Below are 13,683 nucleotides of genomic sequence, written 5' to 3'. Positions count from 1 at the left end.
ACAGTTGTTTTGTCACAGGAATATATTTACAATTTTCGTATTTGCATATTTTTTCACCTTTACTATGGGAACAAAAAATTTCGTTAAAAAACAACCAAATGTATGCCTTGACGTTGTGTGTATACAGCTAATGTTGTCAGTGCAATAAAACGTCTTGTTTTTAATTGTCAAAAATATGCAGAGTATGTTATCTATATGCCCAGAATGGTTATTTAAACTGTTTATTTTTTGATATAATATACCCAGCACTACAGCTTCTGCAACTCATTTTTCTTCTGCAATATCTCATATTCAGCGGAATTTGCATTCCACAATCTATACTTGCTTTGTTGCATCAGAAGTACTGAACTTCACCACCAACATCTTTTGAACAATATCAGCAAACCACATTGGAATTGTGATTGATAAGTTCTAGTGGCTAGCTTTGCGAAGGGCCAGCAGACCAGTAATTGTGTCACTTGAAAGATGTTGTATTTGTCGATATTCATTAGAATTTGCATACCTCAGTTTGGTGTGAGGATCAGTATAAAGTGCCTGAAATTATGTAAAAAATTCATAGGTTAATTTGATGCCTTTGCAGTTATATTTACAATAATACACAAATTGGTTGTACAGTATTTTCTTCAATTTACAAACAACTACAGTTGCTGACGATGCCATTTGATTTAGTTTCAATAAATCTATTCTGTTGATGCTGCCATAAAAAGATATTTCATGGTAAAAACATATCAAAAAATATTTAACAACAACTTACTGGCAAGCCAGACAAATCAGAATACTTCTTTTTAGGTTTGGTTGTAGCTGGAGCATCAATGCTTGCATCTATTATTACACAAGCATAAAGTATTGAGCATTTTTTTTACAAAACAATCATCTCACATGTTATTTCCCCTGGCAATGCTTGAGACTTCTGTGTGTTCATTATTTGTTTCAAGTTTTTCCAAATCCTTGTTTGAATGACAAACCCTTCGTCTCTGTGCGTTGGGTTCTTAAAGCACAGAACCTCTTTTGAAGGAGTTTTCGTGGAAGAATGAGTGCCTGTAGTCAGACAAAAACCTTTAATTAAATTAATGCTCTAATTTTACAAGTGAGAACAGAGTCGAATGGTTGTTGGCATAATTTTTTTGCCAAAACACATCATTAATATAATCTAATCAATTAAAAAGTATTTTACCATCCTGTTTTGTTTGACTTGGACTTGAAACTTCATTGACATTTCCGCTTGTTGGATTGGTCTACAGGAAACGGAATCAAGGTTTGTTTCCATAAGCATGTTTACAAAAATCTGTGTAAAACACGAACCTCATGGTTTAACTTTCGTTTTCTTCCTCTTGTAGCTCCTGGACTTTTAGTGCCCTTCTTTATTTTTGCTTCAACAGTCTTCTTGGAAGTTTTCTCCATAACTGCATGCACAAGTTTAAGATTTTAAACATGGACTTTACGTGGTTTGGTAAAAGTTACTCACTTCCAAATATACTGCATGAGTGATTTTATTAGGAATATAGTTATTTGGATACATAAACTCTACAAAACATGTCTGTTCGCTAAATTTGATTTTTGGAAATGTGTGTTCTTTTGAAAAATACACTGCAAGTCAACAAAAACACTTGTTTTCGCAGTTTTCTGGTTAATGTCCAATGAAGTTATGTTTCATCCAATGATCGGAAATGTTTCGCGCCAAACAAAATTTTGTATCGCAAAAACCGTAGTTTTTGGTAATTTTGTTAAATTCAACTATGAATTCTGAACTGCTGGCAACCTGCAATGCTTTGGGCTACCTTGAAGAAGAAAACTACTACAAAGAGCCCGACTGTTTAGGTGAGTAAAAGATTCAATCGCACTGCATTAGGCAATAACATTGTCTTTAAACACTATCTCTGCTCCAGATAACATAAAATGCCTGATCAAGTATCTGCACAGCGAGGATAGCACCAGAGACATAAGGGTGCAGCTTGGATCAGCTCATGTGGTGCAAAATGACCTGATTCCAATAATTTGTCAATATGTGTCCGATTCTGATTTGTTTCATGCTGTTCTCAGGTATTATTGGGTCACTTCCAGACTTTCACTGTAAATGAATAGCATTTTTTGTTGAACTTTAAGTAACTTGTCAGGGTGTTTGTTTATATTGATGTGGTAAACATGTTCATTAGCTGTATGAGAATCTCGCCATCGGTTGGGCATTGTCTTTTATTCCAGAACAGCATATTACTGCAACTGGTATCTTTTAAATCATGCATTTAAAACATGCATTCGCAAGTAGATTTTTTTGCATATTTACATTAATTACCAAATTACTTTCCAAAAATCTTTAGCGATCAACCAATGTAAAGGCACTTTTAACATTTTTGTGTGTAGATTGTTGATAAACCTGACACAACCTGCCTTACTATGCTTTGGTGGAAACATACCAAAGGATACGGTTATGCATCATCACTATCTTGAGGTCCTTGCACACAATCAAGCATACAAAGAGGTATTAGTTTGTGTACATTCTCATTGGTGTCCTTAATTTCATGCTATGCAAAAAAGCCTATACAATTGTTGGTATGTTCGCACAATATTTTAGGCTTTTGGAAGTCATGAAAAAGTTTGGAAGGTACTGACCCAAAAGGTTTATGACATCCTGGAGACAGATTGGGAAGACAGGAGGCCTGAAGAAGGTCTTGTCATAGAAAGATTCCTTGTCTTGTTAAGAAATCTGTTACATGTTCCACCTACTAATGAAGACATAGAAAAAACATCAGAAAATATGTCAACCCATGACAAACTGTTATGGTAAATAAGTTTCCCATATATGTACAACCACCTTGCTTTTTGGAGGGTTATTGTTATCAAGCTAGTTAGACTTTCATGTCGCTTTAAGCTACAAGAATATGATAGCTTATTTTTGCATAACATCAATGATGCTTTTTTGCTCGCAGTCGATTGGTTTAAATTAAAATATAAACAACTAGAAGTCATTTTTGATGGTTTTTGTACATCCTAATCTGTTTAGATTTTCTTTTATTAAGGCAAATCCATGCAGCTGGGGTTGAATCGCTTCTCCTATATATGAGCAATTCCAGTACTGAACAGGAGTTCTGTCTTCACTTGATGGAAATTATCTGCCTGTTTTTGAAAGAACAGGTTTGTATTATGTTATAAACTGTAATTAATAAAGTAAGTGGTAAATAATGTACAGACTGCTGAGTGCCTTGCGAAAGCTGGAACAGTTCCTAATGCATCTCAAAGAGAAAAAGAGGGCAATGAATTATTGGAGTTGAGAAGAGCTGAGGATGCAAAAAGGAGACAAAATCGGGCAAAAATGACTCCCTGGTATGGGTGTACTGTGCAAGTCACGAATATTAACTATCAGTTTGTATTTTGAATCCCAAAAATGCAATTGTAAATTTAATATGCAGAATGTGTGGACTTTTATTTATAAGAATATGGACTTTTATTTATAATTTAAGTACTGTAGTCCATTTTGCAATGCAACTTATCAATTTAGGTGTGTATCAATATAACATCCTGGGCAATTGTGCTCGCAACAAGTACACCAATGTGTTTTAAGGCACTCCAGATTTGGTGGCACATATGTGTCTATGGGGACTAAAGCATTGGCGGATGCTAAGGATGTTATTTTACACAAGGCAGTCAGACACTGTGATAAAATATCTTTTGATGAAGGCAAGGCCAAAGTAAGAAAAGCACGCAATCGACGTGCCTTGGTAGATGACTCTATTAAAAGGTAAGCATGTTTGCCAAGATTTTTTGCTTTTCACTATTAAAATGTGTACTACCAACCTTGTTAATGGCTGTATTCAGTTTAAATAACCTGGCCAGGTTATACAAAATGTTATAAAATATCAATAACCCTACTTTTGCATTCTTTCAAATACATTACATTAATAATTCAAGAACTTCCGGGCTTCTACCGCTTCATTGTTTATACTTGTTTTTAGCTGTTAATTGGTGTTGTACCTTAACTTTGTTACACCTGCAGTCAATTAACACTTAGCATATAACAAAACACATGCTTTGACTTATAACTTTTCTTTCGGGCTATTAACAGAGAGTCGTCTGGAAACATTCGCGTGATGCTTAAATCGTTCTGCAACGGGTTGTTGGAAAATGGTTACAACGTGTTGATGCGATCAATTAAGGACAGAATCTCCAGAGAAAAGGCACAAGACCAAGACGAGACTTACTTTTTTTGGGCTATGGGTTTTTTCCTCGCTTTCAACAGGTCTATTTCACTTCTTCTTGTAAATGGACTGCTATAGTTATCAATACTCATTAGTACCTTTTAGTAGTTGTGTGTTATGTTACAAATCATGTCAAAATGTTGATGTCTTCTCGTGTTATAGTTTTTACTATTGACTGCGTCGCGACGCTCTGTTGCATAAATTAGATATTAATTTGCAATTTGCTAATGCATAATCACGTAAATCCTAATATTACTAATTTTCATGTAAAATACTAATACCTAAAATAATTTTGTGTTGCAAATGCCTGGTTACCTAGCTTATTACGGTAAGTATATACTGAGGTTTGGTGCCACCGCAAATGGAGTGCATACAAATGCATCAAAGTGCTGTCCGCGAACGCGGCTAAGTTTCATCCAATTCCGACCGAAAACTGGTTGTGTTTGTATGGGCAGGTATCACAACTTCAGAATCGAGCTTGTATCGGAGACCATGCAGTTGTCCACGCTCCACTTTCTCGACACACAGATGGTGAATCACCTGGAACTGATGACCGTTGACAAACACGAAGCTGTTTCTTGGGGGAAAAGGTGAATGTATATATGTGCAAAAAGAGCCATTATATTCATAGGTATGACTGTGCTAGCTTTTACATTATGAGACCTTACAGTTCGAAACAGTGTGTACACCCTGTATGCAGCTCTTAAGGTGTATGCAAATATTAAAAAAGTGTATTTAAAGCTAGAAAGGTTTCGTGCTATCGTGTGACAAGAAGGAAAGTTTTGCTCCATCACTCCCGCGTATCTTAACACAATACCTTCTGACCGCTGAGCTCCCGTAGCTCAGTCATAGGGCATTTGGCCTGGTTAGCCCAGGGTCGTGAGTTTAAACCTCCCCGTAGCTTGATTTTTTTGAAACTCTCTCCGACTTGTCGGGAAAAGTGACTGATCCAGCTTGGCTGTGATACAGTGAATAATATTAAAGCCGAATATAACATAGTTGTATCATCCAGAATGCACCTTGCCTTGAAGTGTTACTACGAGTTCCTAATGACCGTTCATATGATGGAGACGTCGCAGAACTCGTCCCTCAACGAAAGTGCCAGAGTGCTTATGAGTATGCTTATAAACCACCTTTGTCTTATTGTACAGTGTACCTTTTTGACATGTAATATACGAAACCCACATGTGAATTCAAGGGTTTGGATTGCAATTCTAATAGCCCTTCGCCATACAGCCCATTAAACAAACTATATGTAACATTTTGGAGGCATGCTTGTCATTGGGCTTGTGGGGCCCTCTTTTAGTTAAGGTTCTATTGGCAACACAGAAGTAAGATTTTAAGGGCTTGTTTTTCAAAATTATTAATTCTATAGTCTAACACATAACACCATCCCCGTTATTTAAACTTAATAGGTTTCCCTGTCCTTCGTTATGATACTTATTGCAGTGATTTTCAACCGGTGTTCCGAGGAACACCAGTGTTCCTTGACAGATCGTCAGGTGTTCCGCAAGAATTGCCTGGTGTTCCTTGGAACACGGGTCGAAAATCACTTGTTTATCACAAAGGGCATAAATAGGTTTATGAAAGTAATCATCCACTATCATCAGTTTGAATGTTCCATCGTGAATTGCTTCATTTAATGTTGTGTAACAATAAGACTCGTTTTGTAATAATAAGAATGTAATTGCGCGAGCCTGTCGCTGGTAAAGGACAATGCCGCAGTACTTCCAACAATTTGGTGTTCCGCAAAATTATTTTTAAAAAAGTGTTCCGTGGCTCAAAAAGGTTGAAAAATACTGACTACATTTACCACAGACAACATTTTTTACATCGTTGAGTACCGCGAAATATTTCTCACGTTGCTGCGAAAATACGACGAACGAAAACAGACCCGTACGTTTCTTCGGGATGTCGTCAAATCCACGCACCTTTTCCTCAAGATGTTTGAAAATTTCTGCAAGTAAGAAAGATTTGAGCCACTTCCACGGTTTTATTTGATTAGATTGAGAGATCTCATTATGTAGTTGGACATCAACACTGTTCGCGCCACTTTTGTTGGTGTTTGCAAAATAGGAAAAACAACCTTGTTCCTTTTGGCATGGGATTTTTGGATCCAGTGCCAAATTGTTCTTGACATGTCCTAATTATTGTAAGGAGATAAACATTTTTGTGAGCAGTACACAATGTTCAGGCCTATATCACGTATCACCAGTACAGCTGGTGTGAGTACGGCCTTGTAAGTTTACTGCCCAGGCAAGACATTGTGTGGGGTTAAAACACTGCCACTGTCCGCATCTTGCCCATTTTTTTATTTCTTTTCTGCGTTTCAACCGTCGAACATAAATTTTACAGAGGTAAGAAAGTGGTCGTACAGAAGAAAGTGCGGGGACCAGGAAAGAAACGCAAGAAGAAGGTGACGTCACACAATGAGCGCAAAACATTCACAGAAGAAGAAAAAGCTGCGAAATGGGGCGAAATACAGGGAGCAGTCGCAACAGCCGTAGAGGTGGTTATACCTTAAGTAAAACTTACTTAATAGGCTATTTAGTGTTGTAATATGGTGGTAATTCGACTTTAGTTCCAACTTTTGAATGCACGCCTCCGGCTAAAAATGCCTTCAGTTAATCTGAACTTGCATGTCTTGTAAATTGAACTTCTGCAGAGTGGTATGGACGCCAAAGCTAATCTGATGTGACATAACAGGTCTGTGTTTATGAGAAAAACTTACTTACTCAATTCCCTATCCTCGCTATTTCTGCAATGTAGGTTTCGCGTGACAACGAAACAGTTTCCCACAACATTTTCGACCCAACATCCGCTGTTACCGAGGAAGTTCAACAACAACAAGCTCTTCTCCGAATCCAGTGTCATCTACTCGAAGATCAGTCGGAGGAAGCAATCACTGTTCTGCGAACAGCGAGGTATCTCCACATTTTGTGATGATCATTTTATCTACGTTCTGTTCTATTTAGTACATACAGTGACCTGATATTAACAATAAAAAGTGAAGACAAAATGCTGAAGCCTTTTTTGCCGCTTTAAACCCCCAAGAATGAGAGAGACTTACTTATTTAAAAGCGTAGGGCTAATTTTTTTATCCATTGGCGGAATAGAACGAGTTGTACATGTATTTAGACTTACCTTTTCGAAATAGGTCGGTATGGCCGGAGAAAAACATATTCGGAAGGGAGAACACCACTCATGATGAGGAGGTGACGTCACTCCATGAAATATGCCTGGCTGATTTGTCAGGTAAGTAAAAACGCTTCCTGCTCCATTTCCTGTATGCGGGTTGCTAATTCCTCCTTAAATGTTGGAGTATAGAAGTCCTTGTGATGTACTTGTGTTGGTAGAAGTGCTACTTTTCCATGTACCTTATATACCAGTCTAAAATATATAAAAACAAGCAATTTTTCTTGTATTATGTGCCTTTATCTCTACCAACTTCTTGCACAAACTGTACGCTGCGTCACTTTTGCGTATAAAATGCACTTTGCTTTGACCTAGGTAGCATTTGTGCAGCTTGCGTTGTCGTTTTGTCACCTATAACCTGCATTGATGAAACCTGACTGGCTTTTGTCTGTTGGCTAACGCTCCCATATTATTCTCAATGTTCTTGCTAGTAACAAAACTGTCGGTTATACTGTTGTTTTAATCTGACAGGTGTTGAGCCACCTGAAGATCCGCCGCATGATGAGGAAGAGGAAAATGAGATTGAGGAATTGGACGAGGAAGAGGCGAGCGCCCCCAGGCGGACGAAAGAAATCGAGTTTAATTTTCAGGAGTTTGTGAAAAAGTAAGTAGTTAACTTTGCACGGGACTGCGCTTAGCGCCTATCACAGTAAATGTCCTTATAATTATGCAAGTAAAGTGGTTGTTTCACGAGATTACATTGGTAATAACATGTTTTACTACTTGAGTTTGGTCTGCTACTGTTTTCCGATTTCATTCATAAGTTTAATTTCTTTCTCTGATTGGCACTCTTTTGTAAAGGACCGACTTTTGTAATGTAAACAGTACACAAGCTTTCGCGATTTTCCCTCGCTTCGTCAGGTGTAAATGAACACAATGCGATACAAAAAAACATAAGTTTATAAACAGTGGAATTGATAAATCTGAGGCCACCTGATATTGCAGAATTGTTATATGCAAGTCCTTCACTTGGCGTTCGCAGCTATATAGTGTCGACATCATTTTGTAGGTTTACTGGCATTGCCAGTTGGCTACAACACTTGACCTTGTTTACATAACAAAGCTGGTATGTTTTACAATGCACCACTTTTAGGTTTGCTGATTCTCGTGTTGTCGTTCCTTATGTAAAACTGTTACAAGAATTCGAAGTCAACGACGTCCACGTGAACCATTGTGTGGTGAAAATGCTTCACCGTGTCGGATTCGACCTGAAAATGTACGGACTTCTCTTCCAAGCTTCCCTGTTGCGCGTCTTCCAGAAGGTGGGGTTGCGTTTCGTGTTAAGAATTAACTACCTGACACTTCATATTACAACTTGCTCGCTGCAACACGCTTTAGATACCGAAAAATAAGTAATTTTTATGAATAAATCGGGTGGTTAAAGCAGCCCTTCTGGTTGTTATATACTGCCCTCGATTGACCTAGGGACGAAGGTTCAAAGTATTAATGTTGAAAAATCGACAGGGACACATGAATATAAGAAACATTGGCCACTAATTACCCTTAAAACTTTCTCATCAGAAAGAATAGCGGCATCTTAAGGTTTGTGGCAGGCAAGATTCGAGCTCTTTCGAAGAGATCGCGTTAAATTTGTTTGCTGTCCGGTGTATGTTTTGAAATTAGACTTAGTTTCCAAAGAGGTAACTTACCTACGAACAGGTATTCGCTGCCACTGTGATCAACAAGTCTTACAGAGAACTCGCGGCCTTCGGGAAATGGGTGATTGGAAAATTGTACGAAGTCGCAGAGAGGAACACGTGCGTTTACGCCGAAATGCTGTTTTGGAGTTCAGCGTCCGAAGCATATGAACTGACAGAAGGATATGGCACGTATTCTAATTCCAAGTATGTGTAAGATGTCATAATCGTGCTTATTTATAAGATTTTTGACTGGGCGTCCGTATTTTCAATATGTCTTGGCTTAAACAACGTTAATAAGCCCCCGGCACTACACATGCAACGGAATTTGGACAGTACTTTTTTTACAGAAAGCCAAGTCGTGCTCAGTGGTCTGAAGAGGAAATTGCGGAGCTAACAGAACTTTACAAACAATTTAAGGAACAAGATAGTGGTGATTACATTTCTGTGACAATTAAAAAATATATTATGTTATGTCTTTGAATTGACTGAATTAGGTTGAATGCAAACAAAAATTAAAAACATTGCCATCTAATTACACGTTAAAACCCTTTTTTGTTATATCTTGAAAATTGCATTACTCTCTGTTATTTGATTTTTCCTCGTACGGTTACGGTTATTTTTAAACCAGAGGAAACTTTGTGTTTCAAATGGTTTGTGTACAGTAATTGGACCCAGACACATTTTCGTCTGGCAACTTCAATTTTCAAAAGCATTACCAATAACAATGACCTGTATATGAATCAGTATAGCTCACTAAGAACCATGACACGAATCTACTGACTCCTAAAGCCGGAATACTTAAGAGCTTCAACTTAATTAATCTCACTTTGTCATGACGTTTCGATTACAAATCAAAAAATTCTCAATCTAAAGCAGAATTTTTGCCGTTTCATACACACGGAATTAAATCCATGAACACCATACACTTTGTATCATACTTACGTTCAGACGCGGTGGATGGAATCTTATCGAAAATAACTGACCAGTCGCGAACCAGGCGCCAAATTTGCAACCAGCTTGTTAATATTGGACTTGTGGATAGCTTGGCCGACTTAAAACGGGTCAAAGGCTCTAAGGTCCCTGCTATGTGGCGGGAAGATGATATTGAAGAATTGAAACGTTTATACGAGGAATTCTCGACGTCGGACGGTATTGTGTTTTAGTTATCTATGTCTAATTAACCAGAAAATGGTGCATTTTATTGATGGTAAAAATTTGAATGCTCCTGTGACGTCATACCTCGCATTAATTGTAATGGTGCCGTTTCAGACCCAGTTGGAAACATCATACAAATGATGAGCAACAAGAAGTCCAAAGGAAAAGTAACTGAAAAGATCCTTTCTCTTGGCCTTGTCAGCAATAGGTAGGAAGAAAAATGCAAAGCAGCTTCGTTTTGTGTGTTTACGTGTTTCATTTACCATGTACTATAAATATGTAAGCTATGTGAAAATACGTTCGTATGGCAAATGAAACTTTACCAACTTTTGGTGACGATTATGTTTATTTTTAATGTAATACCTATTGCTAATAGTAATACGCTAAAGTAAATACTTTTTCCCAGAAAACAACTTTACAAGAAAAGAGCAAAAAAAACTGGAAAGAAACGTTCAGAACCGGAAATCATGCATATCGGTAAGATATCAGCAAACCGCATTAACAACCGGTAAATGCACTTACACAAAAAAGATAACAATGCATATGTTTCTGTCTGAAATAGGCGGCGGTTACAGCGACAATGAAAGCGACCAGAACGACGTTCATTCAAGCGGAACGGACTCGAGTGACGATGAATCACGTGACAATGGTTTATATTGCGAATCTGCTGCTTAACACCATTGTTTAATCGCCTATTTATTGCTTTCAGAGACAACAAATGTATCGGTCGAAGCTCTGGTAAAAGACTGCTCTGAAGCGGGATTGGATAACGCGGTCACGTGGTTATTGGATTGTATTGGCAACGTTGCTGGCGATATTGTTGAGCCTGGAGGTACACGTATAGCGAGTTTGAAAACATTTGGTCTTGTGTCATTTTTCGATTTGGAAATGTGTCTTTTTTCAAAAGAATAAAATACGACCTTTATATAAGATACAACTTTTAATTGAGCCGAAACCGTTCCTCAGAAATTATGAAACTTCGCATTTTCAAACCACTTTAATTGCATTTCTGCAAGGGTTTTTACGTTCAATGCCGAAATCACATTAAATTATTTCCTGCAGCCGCATGTTTGGCCAACATTGTATTGTTCAATGGCCCATGACTACAGATCATACCTTACGAAAATGGTATACGATTGGAGGCTGATCACCTTTATTATCGGTGGTGATTGGCTTCGCATACTTACCAATGATGAATTTAATCATTTTGGTCTCGGTAAGAATTGTTGACTTATTTCCAAAGACCTCGTCCCGCTTGTTCCAATCACCGAAGAACAGGAGGACGCAATGAACAATCGTCCCTTTAAAAAACTTCTAAAATCCATCGGAGTGCATCCACCTGCAACCGAACAGGTAAAAAATACTAACAAAATTATCACACCCTGTATAAAGATACAGCATAGCGTGATTCTCCTTGAGGATATCACAGTTACCTGAACGCCTGACTTAAATAACCTTTATGGTTTTATCGGTGTCCACGTCACATTTTTTGTGTTTGTTGTTTACCCGCGTAATTGTTTTGCGCGAAATACAAAATAATTTTGATTTGTTTAAATTCGTAAACACTTTTTCAAAAAGCGGAACTCCAAATCAACGTTGGGTGTTTAATACATAATACTGTTACGTTTAGGAACGGTTTTGGCGTATTCCGCATAGTGTAAAGGACTCCCACCTCCGGAAAGCTGTAGAATCATCAGAACACACCAAGAAACGAAAACGCCTCAATGAGTCTTTGAACAGGTTGATATTTTATACTTTGGTTATAATCTTGTATGTGTGTCATTTTTGACACATGCAAATGCTAGGGATCTTTACAGCGCTTACTCTTAGTTGCCTAGCAACGTTTAAATGGGATCAGATATTCCCTCTGTTCACAAAAAGCAACCCAGCACAGCAGCATGATATATTCGCCTTAAACCAAGTTTTTCAGTTTCAAAAACAATCCTTCTCAAAATACATTTTCTCTATTACTTATATAAATTAATGCGTTATGACGTCATTCAAACGGGGAAGGTTGCCTCAAACATACATTATGTATAAAACAAACACAAATCAACTCCCATTCACAGTGACGACGACGACGACTCTGAGCCAGAGAAACCCAAGGATAAGAGAAGGAAGGCAATGATTCTAGATGACGATGATGAAGATGAAGATTAACACAATGTGTTTAGATATATATTCACTTTCATTTCTATGTTTCTCTTCTGGCTTTTTAACTCAAAAAAAGAAAAATTACAAAGAGATTTGGTAACAACTCGTTCCTTTGCAATGCCCTGATCAGTCTACAGCGCTTTCAGACTAGTGATTGGATGATTTCTGCAAGTATTATAGCGTTTTATTGGGATTTTTAACAAGTGAATTTCCAGAATTTGGTCAACTGCAATGTCGTATTTTTAATTCCAAAAATAATGTCAAAAAAAATTCATAAACTTCATTGTCCTATATCAAGGCTTAATTTCAAGTTTTGTACACAATACTGGCCGGTAACCCGATAAATTTATGCTTTGATACAGTGCTACACAAAGAATAGGTTGCTAAACGAATTAGCTTTTGCAATTTATCTATTTCAACGTCAGTTGCTTTCTAAATCTCGCTTATCTTTTGAATAGGGTCACAAGGAAATTTTTTTTTATATAACAAAAAAAATTTGAGAAGCGCTGTGTCAATGCCAATGATAGATTCAATGAAATCGATGTGTTTGCATCAATCTGATTTTTGGAAAGCCGCATATTTGCCACACCAGAATTCATACTCAATTAATACCATCGGCGCTTTCACATCAAGTACTGCGGTACACAGCACCTTCTGAACTTAGCAGAATTCGTCAAACATTAACTTTATGGCCTACACTGCAAACTTGTAGTTTAATAGTCGATGGTCCAGGTGGAAAGTTGTAGTTCACCTTGTCGATAAGTCACGGGATTACGTCAAATCAAAAGTAACAACTAAAATAACATCCTGTACGTTATCGTTGTAAAACAGAAGGTTTAAAATCCCTATAGAAGCCATGAAACAGTTTCTAGGAGAAGGAGTGAAGGGCTACATTGAGCTTGACAATATTGGAATAGATCCAAAACGAAAAGGTAAAAGTAATAGTTCAATGGTTGTACTGAAAGGTTATTGTAACTTGTAAATTGACCACCGGACTGGAATTATTAGTAGTTACACCAAACAACACTGTTGAGACCATAGTTCAAAACAGTGCGCATCTGTACGCAGCTCACAAAGTCATAATATTGGGCTCACGCTTATGTGAATAATTATTTTAAGGTTTTCAAGACATTTTGCCTTGGCTGAGAAACGCGGAAATGGGCAGCTTGGCAATTTTTGTCACTCTATACATGAAAATCTGCAATGAGAGAATACGGGACGCTGGACGAACTCTTTTTTTGGCTCAGCAGGATTTTGAATTTTTAGAAGCATTCCATCTGGGCCCCATAAAACACCCTCATGATGAAGGCAAACTTGTACTAAAACAGCCTGTACGTTTTACGAGTACA

General features: G+C 37.6%; 2 protein-coding genes across 2 annotated transcripts; one reads left to right on the top strand and one right to left on the bottom strand.

Annotated features, from left to right (window-relative positions):
- Nucleotides 1-3: 3 nt before the first annotated feature.
- On the bottom strand, nucleotides 4-1,438 carry LOC145908480 (uncharacterized). Its single transcript, XM_082995775.1, has 5 exons — nucleotides 1,303-1,438; nucleotides 1,175-1,235; nucleotides 880-1,038; nucleotides 755-822; nucleotides 4-534 (listed from the first exon to the last, which is right to left on the bottom strand). Exons 1-5 carry the CDS (start codon nucleotides 1,399-1,401, stop codon nucleotides 412-414), a joined length of 510 nt encoding a protein of 169 aa, XP_082851901.1. The 5' UTR covers nucleotides 1,402-1,438; the 3' UTR covers nucleotides 4-411.
- A 257-nt stretch (nucleotides 1,439-1,695) lies between these two features.
- Nucleotides 1,696-12,390, top strand: LOC145908266 (protein timeless homolog). Its single transcript, XM_082995508.1, has 26 exons — nucleotides 1,696-1,818; nucleotides 1,887-2,040; nucleotides 2,359-2,476; nucleotides 2,570-2,778; nucleotides 3,015-3,129; nucleotides 3,185-3,318; nucleotides 3,557-3,733; nucleotides 4,058-4,231; nucleotides 4,646-4,780; nucleotides 5,203-5,306; nucleotides 6,009-6,153; nucleotides 6,546-6,699; nucleotides 6,960-7,114; nucleotides 7,348-7,445; nucleotides 7,857-7,989; nucleotides 8,479-8,647; nucleotides 9,045-9,229; nucleotides 9,373-9,455; nucleotides 9,974-10,174; nucleotides 10,295-10,388; nucleotides 10,587-10,657; nucleotides 10,743-10,829; nucleotides 10,890-11,012; nucleotides 11,424-11,533; nucleotides 11,811-11,920; nucleotides 12,250-12,390. Exons 1-26 carry the CDS (start codon nucleotides 1,737-1,739, stop codon nucleotides 12,338-12,340), a joined length of 3,411 nt encoding a protein of 1,136 aa, XP_082851634.1. The 5' UTR covers nucleotides 1,696-1,736; the 3' UTR covers nucleotides 12,341-12,390.
- The last annotated feature ends 1,293 nt before the right edge of the window (nucleotides 12,391-13,683 follow it).

The sequence above is a fragment of the Ascidia mentula genome, chromosome 7, assembly GCF_947561715.1.
Source record: "Ascidia mentula chromosome 7, kaAscMent1.1, whole genome shotgun sequence".
NCBI lineage: Eukaryota > Metazoa > Chordata > Ascidiacea > Phlebobranchia > Ascidiidae > Ascidia > Ascidia mentula.
This window is presented reverse-complemented; position numbering and strand designations above follow the sequence as displayed.

Bases quoted from the DNA above. Each gene is read 5' to 3' on its own strand.
- LOC145908266 (XM_082995508.1), top strand. From the start codon at position 1,737: ATGAATTCTGAACTGCTGGCAACCTGCAATGCTTTGGGCTACCTTGAA. The intron at 4,232-4,645 runs GTCTATTTCACT...TTGTATGGGCAG, and splicing joins TTTTTCCTCGCTTTCAACAG to GTATCACAACTTCAGAATCG. The intron at 9,230-9,372 runs GTATGTGTAAGA...CTTTTTTTACAG, and splicing joins GGCACGTATTCTAATTCCAA to AAAGCCAAGTCGTGCTCAGT.
- LOC145908480 (XM_082995775.1), bottom strand. From the start codon at position 1,401: ATGGAGAAAACTTCCAAGAAGACTGTTGAAGCAAAAATAAAGAAGGGC. The intron at 1,236-1,302 runs GTTCGTGTTTTA...CGTTTCCTGTAG, and splicing joins AACGAAAGTTAAACCATGAG to ACCAATCCAACAAGCGGAAA. The intron at 823-879 runs GTGAGATGATTG...GTGTAATAATAG, and splicing joins ATTGCCAGGGGAAATAACAT to ATGCAAGCATTGATGCTCCA.